The sequence below is a fragment of the Phyllostomus discolor genome, chromosome 1, assembly GCF_004126475.2.
Source record: "Phyllostomus discolor isolate MPI-MPIP mPhyDis1 chromosome 1, mPhyDis1.pri.v3, whole genome shotgun sequence".
NCBI lineage: Eukaryota > Metazoa > Chordata > Mammalia > Chiroptera > Phyllostomidae > Phyllostomus > Phyllostomus discolor.
Window position 1 is genome coordinate 116,390,907 of NC_040903.2, and position 26,056 is coordinate 116,416,962.

Below are 26,056 nucleotides of genomic sequence, written 5' to 3' on the forward strand. Positions count from 1 at the left end.
GTGGGCAGCAGGGTACAGGGCAGAGGGAAATAAGGGGGAGAAAAAAAATGGGATAACTGTAATAGCATAATCAATAAAATATATTTTTAAATATATATATAAAAGAAAAAATAATAAGAAAAGAGAGAACACATTTTTAAGGAGCATATTATTTATACACTTCATCAAAGAAAATATAGGGATTGTGGATAAGCACATGAAAAAATGTTCAATATCAACAGTCATTAGGAAAATGCAAATGGAAACAATGAGGTAACACTGCATACTTACTAGAAAGGCTTTAAAAAAACCTGGAAATACCAAGTGTTGTCATGGTTGTGGAATAACTAGGGCTTTCATACTTTGCAGAAGGAAATATAACTATTTTGGAAAACATTTTGTCTATTTCTAATAAAGTTAAAAATATACTCACAACACTATCCAGCAATCTCACTCCAAGGTACTTACACAAATGAAATGAAAATTTCACACACAACAAATGTTTATAGCTTTATTTGTAAGATTAAAAAAAAAAATCAACCAGAAAACAACCCAATGTCCTTCAGCTGGTGAATGGATGAAAAAAGTGTGGCAAAAACATAGAATACAATACTACCCATCAATTTAAAAAAAACTCAGACATACGAGCCCTGGCTGGTGTAGCTCAGTGGACTGAGCGCGGGCTTGCTAACCAAAGCGTTGCTGGTTCGATTCCCAGTCAGGACACACGCCTGGGCTGCAGGCTAGGTTCCCAGAAGGGAGTGGAACCACACATTGATGTTTCTCTCCCTCTCTTTCTCCTTCCCTTCTCCCCTCTCTAAAAATAAATAAGTAAAATCTTAAAAAAATTATTTAAAAAACCTTCAGACATACAACACAGATAACTCAAAAACATTATGCTGATTGAAAAAAAGGTCACTCAGATTTTACATAATGTATGACTCCATTTCTATGACATTCTGGGAGAGGCAACAGTATAAGAAGAAAAAAAAGATTAATGGTTGCAAGTAATAGGAAGTGGAAGAAGTAGTTTCTACAAAGTCAAAATGAATTTTGGAAAGTGATTAAGCTGTTCTAATTCTTTTTTTCCCTTTTTAAAAAAATTTTTTAAAATATATTTTATTGATTATGCTATTACAGTTGTCCCATTTTCTCCCTTCACTCCCCTCCACCCTGTACACCCTCTCCCACCCATATCCTCCCCTTTAGTCATGTCCATGTGTCATACTTATAAGTTCTTTAGCTTCTACATTTTCCATACTAGTCTTACCCTCCCCCTATCTATTTTTCAACCTACAATCTATGCTACTTATTCTCTGTACCTTTTCTCCCTCTCCTCTCCTCCCACTCCCCTGTTGATAACCCTCCATTTCTGTGGTTCTGTTCCTGTTCTAGTTCTTTGCTTAGTTTCTTTTGGTTTTGCTTTAGGTGTGGTTGTTAATAACTATGGGTTTGCTGTCATTTTACTATACATGTTTTTTATCTTCTTTTCTTAGATAAATCCCTTTAACATTCCATAAAATAAGGGCTTGGTGATGATGAACTCCTTTAACTGGACCTTATCTGAGAAGCACTTTATCTGCCCTTCCATTCTAAATCAAAGCTTTGCTGGATAGAGTAATCTGGGATATAGGTCCTTGTCTTTCATGACTTGGAATACTTCTTTCCGGCCCCTTCTTGCCTGTAAGGTCTCTTTGGAGAAATCAGCTGACAGTCTGATGGGAACTCCTTTGTAGGTTACTATCCCCTTATCTCTTGCTGCTTCTAGGATTCTCTCCTTCATTTGTACCTTGACTAATGTAATTATGATGTGCCTTGGTGTGTTTCTTCTTGGGTCCAACTTCTTTGGGGCTCTCTGAGCTTCCTGGACTTCCTAGAAGTCTATTTCCTTTGCCAGAATGGGGAAGTTCTCCTTTATTATTTGTTCAAATACGTGTTCAATCTGTTGCTTCTCCTCTTCCCCTTCTGGTACCCCTATAATTTGGATGTTGGAACATTTAAAGATATTCTGGAGGTTCCTAAGCTTCTCCTCATTTTTTGAATTCTTATTTCTCCATTCTTTCCTGTTTGGTTGTTTTTTTCTTCCTTCGGGTCGACTCCATTGGCTTGAGTCCCAGTTTCCTTCCCATCACTATTGGTTCTCCATGCATCTTCCTTCATCTCTTTTATGGTAACCTGCATTTTCTCATCTAATTTTTGCCCAATATCAACCAATTCTGTGAGCTTCCTGATCACCAGTGTTTTGAACTGTGCACCTGATTGATTGGCTATCTCTTAGTCACTCAAAAGAATGAGTCCTGGGGCATTGATCTGTTCTTCTGTTTGAGACATCTCTCTCTCTCTCTCCTCTCTCTCTCTCTCTCTCTCTCTCTCTCTCTCAGTCTGGTCGCTCCTGTTATGGTGAGGGGCAGAGCCTTAGGTGTTCACTGGGGCTGGGCACCCCAGTCGCTAGATTGTGACGTTGTATGTGGGGGCAGGAGGGAACAATGGCAGTAGCTCCATTTTCCTGGGACCTCAGTCCCTTCTCTGGGATCCTGGGTTGCGTGCTCTGTCCTGGTCCACAATCTCTGCCTCACTGGGTCCGCCAGCTGCCGCTTGCGTACTCAGAGTCCACCTGCTGCAATCTTGTGCGCCCCAGATGTCTTACGCACTCCTGGTTGCCTTATGCGCCCATTTCACCCTGTTCTCCGTGCGATGTGACCCCCGCCCTGCTGTTCCTCTCCACCCCTCCTACCGGTCTGGATGAACAGGTCTACTTCAACTTCTTGGCTGTCCGACTTCCATTCAGATAAATTCTCTGTCAATTCTGGTTGTTATTCTGCCTCTTCAATTGTTGTTGTTCCAATCTTGGTTGTACTTGGAGGCGCGGTGTGTCCACCTATGCCTCCATCTTGCCGGAAGTCTCAGCTGTTCTAATTCTTGATTGTGGTGGCAGTTACATGATCATTTTCATTTGTCAAAATTCCCAGAACTCTATACTAAAGTGAATTTTAGTAAATGTATGTAAACTATGTATCAATTACTGTGCAAATAATAGTCAAAACAAAACTGGAACAACTACATTATTATCAAACAAGGAATTGTATCAGGGATAGAAGAGGAATATTACATAATGATAAAAGGGTCAATTCACCAAGAAGTCAAATAATCCTAAATGTATATGCAATCCCTCAACAGATCTTCAAATATACCAAGTAAAAATTTGATAGAACTGAAATTAGAAGACAAATCCATAATTACATTTGCATACTTCCACACTCTTCTCTCATTAGAGAAATCAGCATCTAATATTAGTAAGGATATAAATACCCATATCAGCAAGTACACGGAAGAACAATACTCTCAAACAACTGGACTTAACTGACATTTATAGACTACACCATTCAATGGGCAGAATACACATTTGCAGTACATTGAACATTTTCCAACACAGACCACATTCAGGGCCATAAAACAAACCATAGAAAGTCTGTTCCACCCTGGCTGGTGTAGCTCAGTCGATTGAGTGCAGACCTGTGAACTAAAAGGTCGCTGGTTTGATTCCAGTCAGGGTACATGCCTAGGTTGCAGGCCAGATTCCCAGTGGGGGGTGCACAAGAGGCAACCACACACTGATGTTTCTCTCCCTCTACTTCTCCCTCCCTTTCCCGCTCTCTAAAAAAAATAAATAAAATCGTAAAAAAAAAAAGAAAGTATGTTCTTTGAGAAAGTATGTTCTTTCTGGATGGCTGGGGTGGGTGGGGATAGTGAAAAAACAAAACCAAAATGAGGTAATGGATGTTTAACTAGACTTAATGTGATGACTATTTTGTAATATATATAAATATTGAATCATTATGTTGTATACTTGAAACTAATATATATTATACCTCAATAAAAATAATTTTAAAAATATATACATATACATACATATGTGTATATATATACATATTTACATAAAATTACAAAAGAAAAAGAAAGTATGTTCTAAGCCGTAGCCAGTGTGGCACAGTTGAGCATTATCCCACAAACCAGAAGGTTGCTGGTTTGATTCTGGTTAAGGCACATGCCTGGGTTGTGGTTTCAGTCTCTGGCCACAGTGTGTACTGAAGGCAATCAATCAATGTTTCTCTCCCTTTCTCCTTCCTTTCCTGCGTTTCTATAATAATAAAAATATCTTTAAAAAAAAAAAAAAAAGTATATTCCCTAACCACAATAGAATTAAACCAGAAACCAATAACAAAAGATATCTGGAAACATCTCCAAATATATGGAAATTAATCAATACTTTTCTTAATAATGCATGGTCAAAGGGGAACACAAAGGAAATTTTCAAATATTAAGAACTGTATATTTAATTTATGAGACAATCAAGAAAATGTGAACAATGACAATTTGGTGATATAAAAAATTATTAATTTAAAAATGGAGTTGTGCACTGACAGGTGTGTCTCAGTTGGTTGGAGCATCATCTGGTAACCAAAGGATTGAGGTTCAATTCTGGTCTGGGCACATACCTAGGCTGTGGATTTGATCCCTGGTCGGGGGCATGTATGATCCCCGGTCCAGGTGCATATAAGAGGCAACCAATTCTCTCTCTCTAAAAAGCAATAAAAAAAAGGTCCTTGGGTAAGTGTAAAAATAAAAAAAGGAGTTGTATAAAAGTTAAAACATAACACAACACTTGAAATGTGTATAAACCATGTGAGCACTGTTTAGAGAGACATATGAAGTACTAAATGCTTATAATAGAAAAAAAAAATCTCAAATCAATGATCTAAGTTTCTACCTTAAGAAACTGAATAAAGGACCTGGCTAGTGTGGCTCAGTGAATTGGGTGTCAGACTGCAAAGCAAAGGGTCGCCAGTTCAATTTCTAGTCTAGGGCACATGCCCGGGTTGTGGGCCAGGTCCCCATTAAAAGGCACACAAGAAGTTAACCACACACTGATGTTTCCCTCCTTTCCCCTCCCTCTAAAAATAAACAAATAAAACCTTTAAAACAAAACTGAATAAAAGAGAGCAAATTAAACACAAGAAACAATTAGGTAAGAGCAGAAATCAATGAAATTGAAATAGAAAAGCAAAAGAGGGAAAAAGTAAAATCAAAAGCTAGTTCTTTGAAAAGATCAATGAAATGTATAAACTGGTAGTCACACTAATTGAGAAAAAGAGAAAACAAATTACCAAAAGCAACAACAGAGGGACATCATTACACATCCTACAGATACTAAAAGGAAAATATAGGAGTACCGTATGTATATATAATGCCAATAAATTTGATAACTGAGGTGAAACTGACCAATTCCTTTGAAAGAAAAACATTATCAGAGCTCTCTCTAAAAAATATATATAACCTTAATAGTCCCACATCTATTAAAGAAATTGAGTTTGTACTTTAAAATGTTCCAGTCAAGAAAAATCCAGGCCCAGATTGTTTCATGGTCATATTCTAGAAAACATTTAAGAAAGAAATAACATTGAGCCCTAACCAGTGTAGCTCATTTGGTTGGGTGTCATCCTGCAGGGTGCAAGGTGGCAGGCTGATTCCCCTGCCTTGCAGGCCCGTCCCTGGTCAGGATATGTGAGACAGGCAACTGATCGATGTTTCTTTGCACATTGGTGTTTCTTTCCCTCTCCTTCTCCCTCCCTTCCCCTCTCTTCAAAAATAAATAAATAAAATATTTAAAACAAACAAACAAAAATAACACCTATTCTGTATAAAATCTTCCAGGATTTCCAATAAAGAGGGAATAGTTTCCAACTTGTTTGAGGCCAGCATAACCCTGATATCAGAGACAAAAGTATCACAAAAGAACAAAACTATAGACCAACATCTTTTGGGAACACAAATATAAAAATCCTTAACAAAATATTAGCAAAGCCCTGGCTGGTGTGGCTCAATGAACTGAACACTGGCCTGCAAAACCAAAAGGTCCCAGGTTTGAGTCCCAGTCAGGACACATGCCTAGGTTGCAGACCAGGTCCCCAGCTGGGGACATGTGAGAGCCAACTGATCAAGATTTCTCTCCCTCCCATCTCCTCTCTCTAAAAATAAATAAATAAAATCTAAAAAAAATATATTAGCAAATTGGATCAAACCATATATAAAAAGGTTAATATATGATTACCATGTGAGATGTATCCTAGGAATGCAAGGTTGATACAACATTCCAAAATTCAATGTAATCTACCATATTGATAGATAAAATTATGGATTGTGGAAACCATAAATTAAGTACACATTAAGAGCATGTTATATCCTCAATATTTTACGGATATGGGTTTTGTAAGTCAGAAATTAAGTGCCAATTAAGAGCATTCTATATTCTCAGTATTTTAGGGGACTGTGTCACCACCACAACTCCAAAGGCAAATCATTTTTATTGCAATCACTGTATTCTACATGAATGATACTCCTGCCACTGTATAATACATTTGTATTGCAAATGTACAAAATGAGTGCCCAAAAGGCAATGCAACCTTGAGCTGAACAGAAATAAAAGATCCAGATGGAGAGATTTTATCTTCCTGATGTTCCACATGGCCTTGTTCACACCACACCTGGAATACTCTGTTTAGTCCTGAATTTTATACTTCCAAGAGGGCCAACACATTCACCATAGGACCAAAGAAGTAATAGCAAAGAGTTCTAAGCATCTCATCTGAAGATTACTGAAAAAACTGAAAGTATTTAACATTCAAAAGAAAGGACCTAGGGAACATACACTGCATTTTAATTACCTGCTTATACTCTATACACCCTGAAGACTGTCAATTCCCTGAGGGCAGAATCCATGCCCCATTTATTTGTGTATTCCAAATACCTATCACTGGTTCTGGAACCTGGCAAATACTCCTATTTATGAGGGGTTCAAGAACAGGAAAATTTAAACATTAGTAACAGAAATCAAAAAGTAGTTGCTCTGCAGTGAAGAAGGGAGAAAGAATTGATTCCAAGGGGCACTGCAGCACTGTTAAATTTTATAATATAACATGTAAATGTGTCCCTTTTCCCCATAGCTTTAAACTTTGTATCTCATAAGCCTGGATTAGGCATGGGCCAATACTTGATTGGTATACACTAATTACAGTTCTCCTGATCTCACAATCAGTGGAACCTCTGGGTTTGACTCTGATGGAAGTGTGGAAGAATATTGGAGATATATGCACAACACCCACTAGCTCCACCTAACTAGTCAAATCACCATGGTGATTAAATGAAGTGACAGACATCATAGGAAGATGACTTTCATGCCCAGAAATGGTGTAAAAAATATTAGCAATTATGTTAAATATTGGCAAATTACATCTAAATTTCACAAATAATCTAAATTATAGATGTACTGATCTTTCAGTGAAAGATGTTTTCTTGAAAAACTCTTTGAAAATAAATTTCTGAGGCAATCATATTTTCCTACAACTTGCATTATAATTTCAAATAGTAACAGAAATGCCCCAAGTAAACTAAACAATTTATTAACAGAATCAACTTTAAACTCTTAGCAGACAACAAGAAAGCACGTGCTGCAAAGGAAGTACAGCCTGATGACTAAAACTCAGATATGCAGACAAGAATAATACATAAGGCTGTGACCAAGACACACCTCTTCCATTCAGCCTTTGTTTACCTAGACAATAATGAATAAATGAGTAAGTAACAAAATAGATGGTCTCTTCTGCCAAATAAAAAGTTCAGGTGTGGGAGGAGACCCAATATATGTAGTCACCTACACCAGATGCAAACCCCTCCTAAGACTAGGTTATCAAATGAAGGAATCTTGTTCCTCTAAAAATAAAGTATACATCAGACCCCTAACAGGGTGTAAAATGTAGTTCTTTACAGTATAGGTCCTTATCAAATTAGGCTTCCCAGATTCAATACTTATAAAACTTCACACTTACTTAACATATACGTGAAATTATTTGAGGCCTGATATGTACTCATGGGAATTTTAGAGTAGTTTACCACAAGTACAAAATTAATATACATTTACATAATAATAAAACTCCACTTAAACACACTTCTAGGTAAAATCAGTACCCTAATATCTAATAACTCCATAAAAATTAAATATGGCAAAACATTTACACTAATAGTGCTTTTGTCAACAATTACATTTTTAAAAGCTCTACTGCATACAGAATAGAACAAAAGTAATAATAAAAGAAATCTGCAAACATACACATACAATGAAATTGCATACAGACCTTTTTTTAGCTGGGGGTTTTGAGATTCAGCAGATGTGGGAAGCTGAGTTCTCTGAAATGAAAGAAGTCTGTGTTAAAGCACCACCATTCCAATAACAAGCATCAGTAAGTAGCTCTCCAATCATGCAATTAATCCATTAACTACATATAGATACAAATAATTATTTTGAATACAGTTTACAAAACAAATGTCAAACTATTAATAATATAAAATGCATATTTTAATATATACTTACATGTATTTATAATGTATAATTATGATACATGATAAATGTGTATAAATAAATGTACTAAGTTCTTAAGACACTACATATTACTAGTATTAAATTTAATGCTATACTTCTCAGCAACTTAACCAAAAAAAGTGTTAACTTTAATAAAAGGGAGCTTATGAGTTAGAGCAGCAGCCTTTGGAGCAGACAAGGATATACCTTCTCAGAAGCTTCATAGCAGGGAAAGCAGAGACAATGAAGTTCTCATTCTTTGCACGAAACTGGATGGCTTCTACAGGAGCCAGGCATCTGATATAGACAAGATTTTATATTCTTCAGTGATGGTGCCCCCGCCTCCACCAACAAAAAGCTCAGGAAGCTGCTTCCAAGATTAAAAAGTCAGAAGCCAGCCCGGGCTGGCCGTAGCTCAGTGGATTGAGTGCAGGCTGCGAACCAAAGTGTCACAGGTTTGATTCCCAGTTAGGGCACATGCCTGGGTTGCAGGCCATGACCCCCAGCACGTTGATGTTTCTCTCTCTCTCGTTCTCACTCCCTTCCCTCTCTAAAAAAATAAATAAATAAAATCTTTAAAAAGAAAAATCAGAAGCCTTAAGAACTTATGCCAGTGACTGGAACCAGCATTAATGCTGCAGTTGTACCTCAGGTTCCCAGCCTAAAATTCTAGAACTGGGTTAGTTAATTCAGGCCCTACTGGATACTGCCACTGATTTGATCTTCTAGAAGATGAAGAGACACCCTGGACGTTGTAGCTCAGTGGATTGAGTGTTGGCCTGAGAACCAAAAGGCTCCCAGTTGGATTCCCAGTCAGGTCACATGCCTGGATTGTGGGCCAGGTCCCTAGTTAGGGGTGTGGCAACCGATTGACGATCGATGTATCTCTCACACATCGATATTTCTCTCCCTCATTGTCCCTCCCTTCCCCTCTCTCTAAAAATAAATAAAAATAGAAGAGGAGAGCTTAAAATTTCAGAAATATCTCCATGAAGACAAGAATCTTGTTCATGTTGCCCATGACCTTTACCCAAAACTCTCTCCTCGTACTAGTAATGTTCAAGCCATATTTTTCAAGGACTGTTTATTGTTACTTTTTAAAGATTTTATTTATTTATTTTTAGGGACAGGGGAAGGGAGGGAGACAAAGAGGAAGAAAAACATCGTTGTGTGAGAGAAACATCGACCAGTTCCCTCTCGCTCACCCCAACCAGCGACCTGGCCTGCAATCCAGGCATGTACCCTGACTGGGAATCGAACTGGTGACCTTTCAGTTTGCAGGTGGGCACTCAGTCCACTCAGACACACCAGCCTTCGAGGACTGCTTATATAAAGTATTTGATGATTTGGAGTCAAAGATGGAAGACTCTGGAAAACAGCTATTTAGTCAGTTCTCCACCTGATGGAAAACGGAGCCCTGGTCTTGACCACAAATTTCAACAATCAAATCCCTTGATCTTACTGGTGAAAAAAAGGTCCTAGAGTGGGCTCATGAGAAACAGAAGCTGACCATGTTACACACCAATGGAGTCTACACAAACCCTAGTGGCATGTCCTCCATCCAGCTGGGTATCAGAGTGTGCTCAGAACACTCAAGTTACAAGAGATTCAGAAACTCTATAAAAACAAGTCATTTCTTTTCCTGTGTTGTGACTGGACTGTGGATGATATCACTTTCCAAGTCCTTTTTCTGGAGGCCATCAAGCATAAATCTGACTTAGAACATTTCATACCGGTTCAGAGAAGAGATGTAGATGAGTTCAAGAAGCTTTGGGAAAGGATTAAAGTCATCTGCTATTGAAATTAACATGCTGATCTTCCAGAACATTTCAAGCCACTGACTGTGAGATCTCCGTGAGCGGCAGATCAGCAGGGATAGTGAGAGAAGGTCAGCTAAATGCCTCATCTGTAGCACACGGTGGAATGAGAGACTGCAGTACATGAGAATGCTTCAGAAGTCACCCCCATTAGACCAAGCTGTAAGGCCCTACTGTGAACAGTGTTTAATAGTCAACTTATAAGAACCCAACACAATTCCTAGGAAGAACCAAAACCCACAAGTTAAAGGTTAGGGGTAGAGTGGGGGGAAGGGAATGTTTCAACTTAATCCTTCATGCCAGCTGGTTCTTGGTCTTATGTGGCCTGTTCCAGGTTGAGAATACCCAAATAACAACAGGACCCAGATGCAGCTCCCCACCCCACCCCACCCCTAGGCTGGTTGATGCCTGTGTCCACACAGCAAGCAGCGTGATATTCACGGACTGAGGCCACTGTTCTGTGTGAAGGACTTGGGAGGTAGATGGCATGGAATCACCATGGCCCTTATTGCAGTTTTGTACTCTGTACTTGGTTTTTCACTTAAGCTTATGGCTTTTTAAAAACAAGACTTCAAGCTCTAATTTTCTAGATCTTTTACAGTATACAGTAAAAGTTAAAAAAATAAAAGGGAGCTTATGAGGTTATCTACACAGAAATTGTCTAGCACTTAATACCAGAAGGGAGTTTTTTAAGGGATACACCATATTAAATAACATCTTATAACTCTGTTGAAAATCTTCAAATGCATCTTTCCACCTCCTATGTTTGATATGATATGAGCAAAAAATAATGGCTGAAAATTTCCAGAAGTAATAAGAGACACTAATCTTCAGATTCTGGATACTCAACCAATTCTGACCAGGTTAAATGAAAATAAATCTGCCCTTACATACATTACAGGGACCTGCACCACAGACAATAAGTGTCTGTTTTAATTCGTAGCCTTAGAAAAATCTTTGCATTGGGCCTCCTGCTCTGTACACTGAGTTTTCTGATTACACTAAAATAATTTGATTTCTCAGTGTTACAGTGTTTCTGCAGCCAATATGAACTACCTAGCTAAGTTACTTGAGAGACTGTATGGCCCATAAATTTCAAAATACTTATTTTTGGCCCTTTCAAAAACACTTCGCCAACCTCTGTTCTTTTAAACACTTAGACCAATCAAACTAACTTTCAAGAACAATGGCAAATTAAAATGACTGTCAGACAAGTAAAATCTGACAGTTTTTAAGCTCACCAAATAAATTTTTAAAGGCTACACATTAGGAAAAAGGAAAATAACCCCAGAATGAAGGAGTGAACAAGCAAAGGAATTGGTAAATATGGAACTATTCTAAGTATTTACTGACTGTATAAAACAGAGATTAGAAAGTATAATTTGTGGTGTTATATTGAAAAATATAAAAACTACAAAAATGAACAACAATGGCATGAATTGGCAGAAGGCAATGGGCAATAAAGCATTCAAGGATCCCTGTATTATTCAAATTTAAGTTTGAGCTTTAAGCATGTAATATTTTAAAAACTGGAGTACTCACTAAAGACCAAAGAACAGAATATATAACTTCTAAGGAATGAAATGAGAAAAGCAGAAGATAATAAGAAACTCAGCCCAAAAGTGTTGGGGGGCGGTGAACAGAAAAAAAAATGAAATTCCCCAATGAAAAGACAGATTATGAGGATGAATTTTTTAATTATAGATTTATAATATTTGTATAAAGACAAACCTAAAACATAAGGAAAAAGAAACACAAAGTTAAAAAATGGCAAAAAGTACACCACAGAAATAGAAATAAAATGAAAACCAAAGTAGCAATATTAATATTAGACAAAATAGACTTCCAGAGAAAAAAACTCCATCAGAGAAATGAAAATGAAGTAAAGTTTTGAAGACTGAAATGGAAAAGGCAAATTTTAAAACCTTTAAAAATATATAAGGCAGGGAAGGATTAATTCCACAAGATATAAAAGCACAAACTAATTAGAAAAGATCTAACAGAAAGAAAAATTAATAAAACCCCAGTTATATCGCATCAAAAATAAATAAATAAATAAATAAATAAATAAATAAATAAAACACCTAGCCATGGCTGGAGTGGCTCAGTGGATTAAGCGCTAGCCTGCAAACCAAAAGGTTGCTAGTTCGATTCCCAATCAGGGCTGGCCTGTAGGCCAGGTCCCCAGTTGGAAGCATGTGACAGGCAACTGATCAATGTTTTTCACTCACACTGATGATCTTTCTCTCCCTCTCTTCTTTCCTTCCCCCCTCTCTAAAAATAAATAAATAAAATCTTTAAAATATATCCCTCCCCACCTGGCTCAGTCGGTTAGAGCACCATCCCATGCACCAAAAGGTTGTGGGTTCAATTCTGGGTCAGGGCACATATCTGGTTATGGTGTGACCCCCACATGGGAGGCAGCTGATCAATGTTTCTCTCTCACATCAATGTTTCTCTCTCTCTCCCCCACATCCTTCCCCTCTCTGTAAAATCAGTAAACATATCCTCAGGTGAGGATATCCGTCCCCTCTTCCATTTTGAAAAAAATATTAAAAACAAAAAGAGAACATACTCTAGAATAAATTTAACCAAGAAGGTAAAAGGCCTTGACAAACTATAAGACACTGAAAAAAGAAACTGAAGAAGACACAAATAAATGGAAGCACATACTGTGTTCATGGATAGGAAGAATTAACATCCTTAAAATGTCCATACTACCCATAGCAATCTATAAATTCAACATAATCCTATAAAAATAGCAATGGTGCTTTGCACCAAACTAGAACAAATCATCCTAAAATTTATATAAAACCACAAAAGACCCTGAACAGCTAAAGAAATCTTGAGAAAAAAGAGCAAACTTGAAGGTGTCATGTGATTGGATATCAAACTATACTGCAAGGCTAGAGTAATCAAAGCAGCATGGTACTGCCATGAAAACTAAAACACAGATCAATGAAACAGAATAGAGAACCCAAATATAAATTCCTGCTGTCACAGAGGCAAGAATGTACAATGGGACAGTCTCTTCAATAAATGGTGTTGGGAAAAATGAAACTAGACCATCCTCTTACACCCTATACAAAAATAAAACTCAAAATGGATTAAAGACATAAATGTAAGATGTGAAGCCATAAAATTCCTAGAACAAAACACAGGCAGTAAACCCTTTGAAATTATTCTAAGCAATATTTTTTTTTGGATATGCATCCTTGTGCAAGGGAAATGACTGAAAAAAAAACAATGAAACAACATTAAAATAAAAAGTTTCTGTACGGCAAAGGAAGCCATTAACAAAACAAAAAGACAATGTACTGAATGGGAGAATGATATACAATATAAGGGGTTAATATCCAAAATACATAAAGAACTCTTAAAACTTAACACACACACACACACAAAAGTCCAAATAAAAAATGGGCAGAGGACCTGCATAGACACTTCTCCAAAGAGGACATACAGATGGCCAAAAGACATGAAAAGATGCTCAATGTCACTAATCATCAGAGAAATACAAATTAAAAACACAGTGAGATACCACCACACACCTGTCAGAATGGTTATCATTAATAAATCAATAAACAAGTTTTGGGGAGGATATGGAGATAAGAGAAAACTCATACACTGTTGGTGCAGCCACTGTGGAAAACAGTATGAAGCTTGCTCAAAAAATTAAAAATAGAACTACCATATGATCCTGCAATTCCACTTCTGGTTATTTATCCAAAGAAATCTAAAATACTAATTGAAAAAATACAGCCCTGGCTGGCGTAGCTCAGTGGATTGAGCGCGGGCTGGGAACCAAAGTATCCCAGGTTCAATTCCCAGCCAGGGTACATTCCTGGGTTGCAGGCCATAACCCCCAGCAACCGCACATTGATGTTTCTCTCTCTCTCTCCCTCTCCCTCCCTTCCTTCTCTCTCTAAAAGTAAATAAAAATCTTTAAATAAAAAAAAAATACATGCTCCCCTGTTTACTGCAGCATCATTTATGGTAACCCAGATATGGAAGCAACCTATATGTCTAAAGATAGACAAATGGATAAAGATGATGTGGTACATATCTACAATGAAATATTACCCATGAAAAAGGGACAGGTTACTATTTGTAACAACATAGATGGGCCTAGAGAATATTATGCTAAGTAAAATACATGAGACAGAGAAAGACATATGATTTCACTTATATGCAGAATACATACAACAAAAACAAATAAAACAGAAACAAACTCACAGGTACAAAGAACAAATTGATAGTCACCAGATGGGAGGTGGTTGGGGGGATGGATGGCAAAGATGACATGGTTAAGGAGTTCAAATTGCCAGTTATTAAAAACAGTCAGAGACATAAAGTGCAGCAAAGAAAACATAGTCAATAACACTGTGATAATTATGTATGGTGTAAGATGGGTACTAGGCTGATCAGAATGACCACTTGATAGGGTATATAAATGTCTACCCATTATATTGTAGACCAGAAGTTAATACATTATTGTATGTCAACTGTGATTGAAAAATAAATTTAAAAAAGAAAAAGATCTAAATATTCAACTACTTAAAATTAGTTAACTTCTGTTCCAAAAAGGAAGACAAAAAATTAAAAGATATTTGCACTATAGGACTTCTGGCCAAGAAGGAGGCATAGGTAGACACACTGTGACTCCTCACACAACTATAATAAGGACAATAAAAATTTAGAAACAAAAAACAACCAGTACCAACAGAAAATTTAACTGAATGGAAGTCCAAAACCAAGGAGTTAAAGTAGATATATTCACCCAGACTGGTAGGAGGGGCAGAGGGGAGTTGCAGCAAAGTGGTGGCTGGCGAACCCCAGGTCCACAAAGCAGCAACAGACCCAGCAAAGCATCAGATTGCGGAGGGGCACAGTGTACAAGGTGGCTGGTGGACCTGGCTGACCCACATTCGCATGCAGATAAACCAGGTGAAAGTGGGGAGCAAAAGAGACCTCACAACCTGGGGTCCCAGCAAGAGGAAATGAAGCCTCAAATCACTGAAAACACCTGTGGCAGTTGAGGTGCCAGGAGAAACTCTCAGCTTCACAGGAGAGTTCCTTGGCGAGACCCAGAGTCCTAGAACATACATAAACCCGCCCACACAGGAATCAGCACCAGAAGGGCCCAATTTGCTGGTGGAAAGCAGGGAAAGTGGCTGAAATTCTGCACAGAGTGGAGCAAGTGCCAGTGTTCCCTCTCGGACCCCTCCCCACATACAGCATCACAACCCAGCGACATGGGTTGCCTTGCCCTGGTGAACAACCAAGGCTCTGCCCCTCACTACGTAACAAGCACGTCAAGACAAAAAAAAGAAAAAATGGCCCAAACAAAAGAACAGATCAAAGCTCCAGAAAAAATTCAGCTAACCAACAAAGAGATAGTCAACCTATCAGATGCACAGTTCAAAACACTGGTAATCAGGATGCACACAGAATTGGTCGAATTTGGTCACAAATTAGATGAAAAAAATGAAGGCTACACTAAGTGAAATAAAGGAAAATGTACAGGGAACCAATAGTGATGGGAAGGAAACTGGGACTCAAATCAATGGAGTAGACCAGAGGAAGAAAGAAACATCCAATCAGAAAAGAATGAAGAAACAAGAATTCAAAAATTAGGAGAGGCTTAGGAACCTCCAGGTCATCTTTAGATGTTCCGAATTACATGAACATCTATAAACATCTGAATTATATGGATACCAGAAGGGGAAGAGGAAGAGCAACAAGTGGAAAAGTTATTTGAACAAATAATGAAGAACTTCCCCAATCTGCCAAAGGAAATAGCTTCCAGGAAGTCCAGGAAGCTCAGAGAGTCCCAAAGAACTTGGACCCAAGGAGGAACACACCAAGGCACATCATAATAACATTAGCCAAGATGAAAGATCAGGAGGGAATCTTAAAAGCAGCAAGAGATAAGGAGACAGTAACCTCCAAAGGAGTTCCCATAAGACTGTCCACTGACTTCTCAAAAGAGACCTTACAGGCAAGAAGGGGCTGGAATGAAGTATTCCAAGGCATGAAAGGCAAGGACCTACATCCCAGATTGCTCTATCCAGCAAAGCTTTCATTTAGAATGGAAGGGCAGATAAAGTGCTTCTCAGATAAGGTCAAGTTAAAGGAGTTCATTATCACCAAGCCCTTATTATATGAAATGTTAAAGGGATTTATCTAAGAAAAAGAAGATAAAAAGCATGTATAGTAAAATGACAGCAAACTCACAATTATTAACAACCACACCTAAAACAAAAACAAAAGCAAACTAAGCAAACAATTAGAACAGGAACAGAACCACAGAAAGGGAGATCACATGAAGGGTTGGCAACAGGTGAGTGGGAGGGGGAAAGAGGGGGAAAAGGTGCAGAGAATAAGTAGCATAGATGGTAAGTAGAAAATAGACAGGGGAGGGTAAGAATAGTATGGGAAATGTAGAAGATAAAGATCTTGTAAGGATGGCACATGGACATGAACTAAAGGTGGGGAATGTGGGTGGGAGGGGGTGTGCAGGGTGGAGAGGAGTGAAGGGGGAAAATGGGACAACTATAACAGCATAATCAATAAAATATTTTTAAAAAGATATTTGTACTACAGAACACAACAACAACAAAAAAGAAAGCCAGAAAATATAAATAACTACAAATCAATAAGAAAAACAGCAAATAGAAAACTAAGCAAAACATGAACCAGGCACTGCACAGAAAAGAAAAAGTAACAACCTATTATAGGTAGAAAAACCTGTTCTATCTCACTAATAATCAGGGAAAGATAAACTAATATTACATAAAACATTTCATTTCATAACCATCATATTGACAAAAGTTTAAATTGGAACAATAACAAGGACGTAAGCAACAGGAACTGGTGGTATCAGCATAAACTGTTATAACTACCTTAGAGTTTCCTATAAGTAATGAAGTTGAAGATGTACATATCCCATGGTCCAGCAATCCATTTGTATAAATACCCTAGAGAAACTCTTTCATGAGGTCTGTCCAGGAAAAGTCCAGCCATGGTTAATATAATGAGAATGGTTTGCACAACACTGAGGTAATCTGGCAGCCAAGGAGAGTGGACTGGAATGTGCATTCATGAAAAATGACTTCACTGTACTAGTCAATGGAGGGGGTAGATGCCATGGAGTGAGCATGTGTACTGTGTGGCCATTGCATTTCAAATGACTGAGAGAGTCAAGCAATGAAACTGCATCAAATTTTGCATTAAGTTTGAACATTCCTCAGGAAAAACTATTCAGATCATCCAGAAGGCTTTCAGGGACAACGCATTAAGTGCAGCACAAGTAAAAGTGTGGCACAAATGCTTAAAAGATGGTTGAGAATCTGTTGAAAGTGATCCACATTCTGGAAGGCCTCCAACAAGCAAAACACCTAAGGATGTTGAATGTGTAGGGGCTGCAGTCAACAAAGAGCAGTGACTGACAATGAGAGAACTAGAAGCTGATCTAGGGATTCCAAAAACTACTGTGTCCAAGATTCTGATGCTGGATCCTGGCATGAAATGAGTCTTGGCAAAATCCATCCCGTGACTTCTGCTACCACAGCAGAAGGAACATCATGCTGCAGTTGCTAATGACTTGATTCAAACCACTACCAATGAACTAGATTTCCTCAAGGAAGTCATACTGTAGATGAATTGTGGGACTATAGCTATGATCTGGACATGAAGGCCCAGTCATCCCAAGGAAAGTTACCTGGTTTTCCATGCCTGAAGAAAGCACAGCAAAGTTGCAGCAAAGTCAAGACCATGTTAACTGTGCTTTTTGATTGGAAAGGTGTTGTCCATCACAAGTACCCCCGCTCCAGGACAAATAATTAATAAGAAGTACTACCTCTACGTTCTTTGTCAGTTGAGTGATGCAATACCACGAAAAGTTGTAGCTTTCAGCAACTGGATATTGGCAGCTTCATCACGATAATGAACCCACTCATGCATCATGTCTTGTGCAAAGTTTTTTAGCAAAACATCAAATCACCCAGGTGACTCAGCCCCACTAGAGCCCAGATTTGGTGCCCTGCCAACTGCTGACTTTTCCCAAAACTAAAATCACCTTTGAAAGGGAAGAGATTTCAGACCATCGATGAGATGGTCTCAGGAAAATACAACAAAGCAGCTGATGGCAATACCAACAAAGGACGTTGTAGTGTTTTGAACAGTGGAAGGGATGCTGGCAGAACTGTGAGGTACCAAGGTGCCTACTTTCAAGAGGACTGAGGCATCATTGTCCCATGTACAATGTTTCTTGTACATTCTTCTGTACAAGAAGACATTCTTTCTCATGAATGTCTCCAGTTTTCATATTACATGGCAGGATATTTTCTGGGCAGACCTGTTAAAAGAATGTTCATAGCTAAGTCTGAGACACTCTTACTTCTCAGTTTTGCCTTATCCTAGTCCTAGCCCTGTTCATAGCAGCATTCTTTTTAATAACTAAAAATCAGATGGGGGGGGGGGCTGAATTAATAGGGAATAGAGAAGCAGTTCCCAGGAGTTGGAAGACATAGGGAGAGGTTAGTATAAGAGTACAAATTTTCAGCTATAGGATGAATAAAGTCTAAGGCTCTAATGTATATCATGGTGATTGTAGTTAACAATAATATACTGTATTGTATAACTGAAATTTGCTAAGAAAGTAGAACTTAACTGTTCTCACAAAAAAAAAATGGGGTGAGGTGATAGCTATGTTAATTATATTAATCTTGGGAATCCTTTCACAATGCATCAATATATGTATATCAGATCACCACATACACTTTAAATATCTTACGACTCTGTCAATTATACCTCAATAAAGCTTTAAAAAAATCAGAAATAACCCAAATCTCTACTTGGTAAGATGGATAAATTAACTGTATTTTCATATACTGGGATACTATACAGCATAAAAAAGGAACTAAACTTTAGTTTTTAAAGACCAATATAGGCCCCTGGCAGGTAGCTCAACTGGTTAGAGCGTTATCCTCATATGCCAAGGTTGGGGATTCCATCTCTGGGCGGGGTACATACAAGAAGCAACCAATGAATGCATCAATAAGTGGAACAACAAATCAAGGTTTCCTTTTCTCTCTCTAAAAAATAAAATAAAAACAATATATTATTTAGGGGTATTAAATATGGTAAAACTACTTTTAAAAAGCAAAATAACATAAAATTGAGGGAACAGATTACTTCTAGTGGGGAAGGAGGAAAATGCAGCAGGGAAGAGAGTCTTAGGAGATTCCAGAGTTATTGTTAATGACATTTTCTTATTCCCTCTTTTAGAAGATGTATTTCATAACAACAAAAATTAATCCTCAAAACACAAGAGAACAACTTGTTCTTTTAACTAATTGTCTTGATTTAACAAACAGAAAACTTAATACTAAAACAAATAACCCACTTAAAATGGACAAAAGAAAATATGAAAAAATGTAAAACTAAAAATTGGCAAAAAATTAGCCCTGGCTGGCATAGCTCAGAGGATTGAGCTCAGGCTGTGAACCAAAGTGTCGCAGGTTTGATTCCCAGTCAGGGTACATGCCTGGGTTGCAGGCCATAACCTCCAGCAACCGCACATTGATGTTTCTCTCTCTCTCTCAAAATAAATAAATAAAAACTTAAAAAATAAAAAAAATTAAAAAAAAATTTACAGAGACACTTCACCAAGAGATATGGATGAATAGGCACATAAAAAAAGTACTCAGTATCATTTTCCATTACAGAAATACAAATTAAAACCAAAATAACCTTGAGTACACATCTAGTAAAATGGCTGAAAAAAAAAAAGAATGACAATACCAAGTGTTAAATTAACAAAGATGTGGAAAAACTAAAACGCTCATGCACTGCTCAGGAAATGTAAAAAGGTACAGCCACTTTGGAAAACAGTTTGGCAGGTTTTATTTAAAATATATATTTACAACCCAGCAATCCCACTCCTAGAGAAATAAAAATATACCCATGCATAAGCTTGTATGCCAATATTTAAAACATTATTCAAAATAGCCCAAACCAAGAAACAATCCAAATGCCCATCAATTTGTGGATCAATGTGTGTATTTATACAATGGAATACTGCTTAGAAATAAAAACAAACTACTGTCACATATAACAGTATGAACTTCATAAAACATGCTAAATTAAAATCAGACACGTAAGACTACATATTATGATTCTATTATGTGAAACTGCAAAAAAAGACAAAACTATAGACAGAAAGCAAATCAGCAGGGGGCTGGGGTCATAAGTACAGGTTGGCTTGCAAATTGACGCAAGATAACTGTTTGGAGTGACAGACATAAGCTGTGGTGATGGTTGTACAACTACATAAAGTTACTAAAATTAATAAAACTTTATGTTTAAAATGGGTAAATTTGCCCTGGCTGGTATGGCTCAGTGGCTGTTGCTGGTTCAATTCCCAGTCAGGGCACATGCCTGCATTTCAGACCAAGTCCCCAGCTGGAGTGCTCAAGGCAACAGATAGATGTTTTTCTCCCTATTTTTATCCCTCCCTCTCCCTCTTTCTAAAAATAAATAAATAAAATCTTAAAAAAATAAAAAAAAAAACCCTGGCTGGCATAGCTCAGTGGATTGAGCGCGGGCTGGGAACCAAAATGTCCCAGGTTCGATTCCCAGCCAGGATACATTCCTGGGTTGCAGGCCATGACCCCCAGCAACCGCACATTGATGTTCTCTCTCTCTCTCTCCCCACCCCTCCCTTCCCTCCCTAAAAATAAATAAAATCTTAATAAATAAATAAATAAATAAACAAATAAAATGGGTAAATTTTATGATATGTATAATTATACCCCAAAGAACTATACTGTTTTTGATCTGGGAATTTTTATTTTGAACTTTGGGGAACATACTAAGTAAAGAATTTTAATGGTTCAAAAGCATCTTCATGAATCAGCAACCTTTCTTCCTACATCAAGTAGAAGTAAAATAAATTATATATTTTTTTGATGTGTCCCTCAAAAGACTTTCCAGAACATTCTAGGATTCTATTAACCTATTTGATCTCATTTATAGCTGGGATGTATGTAGAATAAAATCTTTTTTTGGGGGGGAGGGAGTTCTTTCTTCATTTTTATGTAGTTCTGTGATCATTTGCGCATCTAACAGATATTTTTGTCATGCTTGATATGTGGTAGGTACTCTATTTGAACAAAATCAACTAGTGCAGTAGTGATTTTGGCTACATTCTGAAAAACTTTACTGGAAGAAAGTTGTTTATACAAATACATCAAATAATGGGAACTACAGAATCACAAAAAATGTTGTAAGTCAGGGACACTAGAATTATCTGCTCAGATTTTTCAAAAAGATCTCTGAACCATTTATTATATTCTTAAATAAAATATAAATGTCAGCCCCCATTTTCCCTCCCTAAGGAACCAGTAGTAATCTAAACAATGTGGGTAGTAAATTAGAACTCCTGTGTCCCACAATGGGCTAGTTTCACTCCATTTTACTGGGATGTCACCTGTCCTCAAGGCCGTTACAGCATTTGTAGACTTTTAAGTCTTTGTCTTCTCCACATCTATATACCCATATCTACAGATCTGTGTTTCTTTTCTTTGTGTCACAAAATTAAGACTACACAATATACCCCACTTCACATCTAGCTTTTATTTAAATACATACTATAGAAATCCTTCCATGTCAACATATATAGTTCTAACATTATTATTTTTAAAAAAAAGAATTTATGCCCTGGCTGGTGTGGCTCAGTGGACTGAGTGCCAGCCTGCGAACCAAAGTGTCTCAGATTTGATTCCCAGTCAGGGCACATACCTAGGTTGCAGGCCAGGTCTCCAGGATGGGGCACACGAGAGTTCACAGACCCACACTCAACCCACTGAGCCACACCAGCCAGGGCCTAACATTCTTTTAAATGGCTGCATAGTCTTCTTACACATGGAAATATCAGAAGTCATCCATTACTTCATCAATGGGCATTTACTGTTTCCAGCTTTTTGCAACTGTAAGCAATAATGCAAATAAATATCCTTGTACTATATGCATATGTTTTGCTTCTATTTTGACAGGATACCGGTCTAGGAGGCTTGTTGGGTCATTTTATTAAAAGATTCAAACAATTTCACCTGGCTGGCGTAGCTCAGTGGACTGAGCGCGGGCTGGGAACCAAAGTGTCCCAGGTTCGATTCCCAGCCAGGGTACATTCCTGGGTTGCAGGCCATAAGCCCCAGCAACCGCACATTGATGTTTCTCTTTCCCTCTCTCCCTCCCTCTCTCCCTCCCTCTCTCCCTCCCTCTCCCTCTCCCTCTCTCCCTCCCTTCCCTCCCTAAAAATAAATAAAATAAATAAAATCTTTAAAAAAAAAAGATTCAAACAATTTCAAAAAAAACCCAGAAACTCAAATTTCCATGCAGTGGTAACTTGAAAAAATATTACTGTAAATATAACACTGTTAGCAATAAATTTGACAATAATGAAAGTAATTAAACTTCAGGCTCAAGTGCTAAATTCATATCAAAATAAAAAATCCACTGCATTTAAAACACTATTAGAGCCCTGGCTAGGGTAGCTAGTGGATTGAGCGCGGGCCTGTGGTCCATTCCCAATCAGAGCATATGCCTTGCTTATGGGCCAGGTGGCCAGTTGGGGGAGTGTGAGAGGCAACCAATCAATGTATCTCTCACGCATCCATATTTCTCTCCCTCTTTCTCCCTCCTTTCCTCTCTCTCTAAAGAAATAAATAAAGTCTTTTTAAAAAATCACTTTCTCTTAAAAAAAAAATAAGATACTATTAGAGATTGAAAAGCACAGGTCAATCCTGCCATCACAGAAATCTAGTTCACATACAATAGTACACGAACACATTTCAATACCTGCAATGAGCACTAAAGTATAAACTATATTTGTAGCAAATGCCATGTTACCATGATATCTTACATTTAAGATTATGTAGGCGAAGTGTTTTTGGTATGTTTCCAATATTAAAAACCTAGTAACACTGATCCTACTTTCTTTTTTAATTCGTAGCTTTAAAAAATCTTTGCGTTGGGCATCCTGCTGTGTACTCCTAGTTTTCGGATTACACTAAAATAATTTGATTTCTCTAACATAAAGAGAATAGAAAACAAATGGCCCCTCTGAGAGATAACAATGGCCTTGCTCTTTAACAGCTAAAATTTGTCTATGCTTTCCAGGGCGCTTTTCAAATGGCAATAAATTCCGAGTGAATAACTAAAGTCATTTTAACATGCGCAAAACAAGCTCTGAAATCCAATACTAAAATAAGGTAAACAAAGTTTCACGCTTGGAACTTTATAAAGTATACCCAATTATGAACGTACACCTCAAAAATTAGTACTAATGGATCACCCCGATTTCAACTAGACTACTTTGTTAAGGCAACTCTGTGGAGTTTAATCCCTGAAGACTCCTTTCCTAAACTTAATCACACCGGAGAAAACAAGGCCCCGCCCCACCGGCAGTAGGTAGCGACGCTAAACGCTTGCAGGTTTTTGTCACATTCAATTCCTAATCCAGGGGATTAACAGAAACTGCCTGCCTTGCACAAGAGGTGTTTAGTGCCTTTCCAAACCCAGTAAAACAGAAGAGACGGGGCTAGGAAAAAGCCATTTTTGACGAAGAGCTGCCTTTTCCGTTTAGTGGGCCCCAAGGGGTGCCATGGGCCCAGCACTGCAAAGAATTCAGCGCTGCTCCCAGGCGGACCACTTCTCCGGAGCTAGCCCGTGCCTCCCCACTCGCTGCAAATCGCTCGCCGCAAGCCGCTCGCCCAGGGCACCAGTCTGCACTAGAACAAGGGCAGCAGGTTACACGCAGGCAACCTGACAACGTGCCTCGCGCTCCACTCCGCTCCGCCCCTACCAGTACGGCCCTGCCCGGTCCAGTCCCCCCTTGCGAGGAACTATACGTGATCTACGCTCACCATCACAGTTCTCTCCTCAGCCATCTTGGCCCCGCCCACGGCTGCCCGGCGGAAGTAAGCAGTTTCCCAGACAACTATGCGGAAGTTGTAGGACTGGCGAAGTGGGAAGGGCCTAAGCAGAGAAGGGAGTAGTTGGGAGAGTGAGGGTTTCGTCTGCTCCATTTGATGGTTTTCTGGAAGCTGGAGAAGGGTTGGGTGCTGCTCCACAGATAGTTTTGGCTGATGAGGGAATGTGCAGCCAGTCATCCCTGGGCAACTCCTACCACTGCCCACACTTTTAAGGATGGTGCTGGAGAAACCCAGGGCCGCGATCCTGCCACACGACTTTGCCTGGCTTTACAGTCACAACATAGCAACATTTTGGCCAATGACGAACCCTAAGATTTCAATGGAGCTAAAAAATTCCTATCACCTAGTGACGTCAGAGCTGTCCTAACATAATGCAAGGCATTGAATGTTTGTGGTGACAAACCTGCTGCACTGCCAGTCATAAAAGTACAGCACATACTGTCCTGGCTGGTGTGGCTCAGTGGGTTGACTGCGGGCCAGAGAAACAAAGGGTTCGATTCCCAGTCAGAGCACATACCTGGGCTGTGCGCCAGATGCCCAGTAGGGGAGCGTGCAAGAGGCAACCACACGTTGATGTTTCTCTCCCTCTCCCCTTCCCTTCCCCTCTCTAAAAAAAATAAATACAATCTTAAAAAAAAAAGAATAGCACATACAGAACATAACACTTGATAATGAACAAATATGTTGCTGGCTTATGTACTTACTATACTTTATTGTTATAGTGTACTCTTTCTACTTATTAAAAATTATGCTGTTACATCAGCAGCAGCCTCCTGCATCTTGTGTTTACTGCAACTCTTAATCTCATGATATTCTCTTGTGTTCGATTTAATCTTGCGTTGTTTTGTAAATTTGGTGTGGCCTAGGTGTACAGTGTTTATAAAGTCTATAGTAGTGTACAGTAATGTCTTAGGCCTTCAGTCACTCGCTCTTCTCTCACGGACTCTTCAAGAAACTTCCAGCCCTGCAACATTCATTCATGGTAAGTGCCCTATATAGTGTATCCTTTTTTATTTTTAAAAAGATTTGTTTGTTTGTTTTTTAGAGAGAGGGGAAGGGAGGAGAAAGAGAGGGAAACATCAGTGTGTGAGATACATCCATCGGTTGCCTCTGGCAAGCCCCCAACCCAGGACCTGGCCTGCAACCCAGGCATGTGCTCTGACTGGGAATCAAACCGGTGACATTTCTGTTCACAGTGTAAGAAATGTGCTTACCCAGTCCACAAAGGATTCTGAGGCTTGGAGTACAGGGAAATCGAGCCATTTATTTATGATCTTGCAAGAACACGTGTCCCAACAGTTAGCAGGCACACGTGGGTGGTGCAAAGCAGATAGTATTATACCTAACGCAATTGGTCCCTCCCCATTTCTTCATTGGCTGAATACTCTGGGGTTACAATCTGGCGCGATTTCGTCTAATTGGTTGCCTTGCTGCTGCTGCCTTTACTTCCTTCTGGCGGGATTTCATTTAATTCTACTTGGTTCTCTTCCCGGTTTTGAACTTACAGATCTTCTGGGAAGATTCCACTAGACCTCAGGGCTTGAGAGTCACCTTAACTTTGAATTACTCACAACAGGCTGGTGCTCAATCCACTGAGCCACACCAGCTAGGGTCCCCTTTTTATTTTTTATATCTTATTTTTACTGTACCTTTACTATATTTAGATATGCTTAGATACAAAAATACTTACCATTGTGTTAAAATTACCTACAGCATTCAGTAGAGTAACATGCTGTACAGGCTTGTAGCCTAGGAACAATAAGCTGTATCAGTAATTTCTAACCAGTGTGCCAGAAGAATTTTTAAAACATGCAATACCTGACTGTTTACTCAGGGGGCACTGACCT

At 38.6% G+C, this 26,056-nt stretch overlaps 1 protein-coding gene and 1 pseudogene across 5 annotated transcripts in view; one reads left to right on the forward strand and one right to left on the reverse strand.

The window, feature by feature from the left end:
• BBS4 (Bardet-Biedl syndrome 4) overlaps positions 1–24,261 on the reverse strand; it is a 72,319-nt gene extending 48,058 nt beyond the window's left edge. For 4 of the 5 annotated variants that reach the window (XM_036028214.1, XM_036028208.1, XM_036028223.1 and 1 more), the window contains exons 1-2: positions 24,141–24,261; positions 8,169–8,220 (exon numbers count right to left, since the gene is read on the reverse strand). In XM_036028214.1, coding sequence (XP_035884107.1) covers positions 8,169–8,220; positions 24,141–24,164 — 76 coding nt within the window. In that variant the 5' untranslated portion in view covers positions 24,165–24,261. Of the gene's footprint in view, positions 1–4,475; positions 4,545–8,168; positions 8,221–24,140 lie in introns of those variants that run through there. The other variant, XM_036028218.1, reaches the window with a different exon arrangement.
• Positions 9,125–10,796, forward strand: LOC114491459 (annotated as a pseudogene).
• Positions 24,262–26,056: the final 1,795 nt, after the last annotated feature.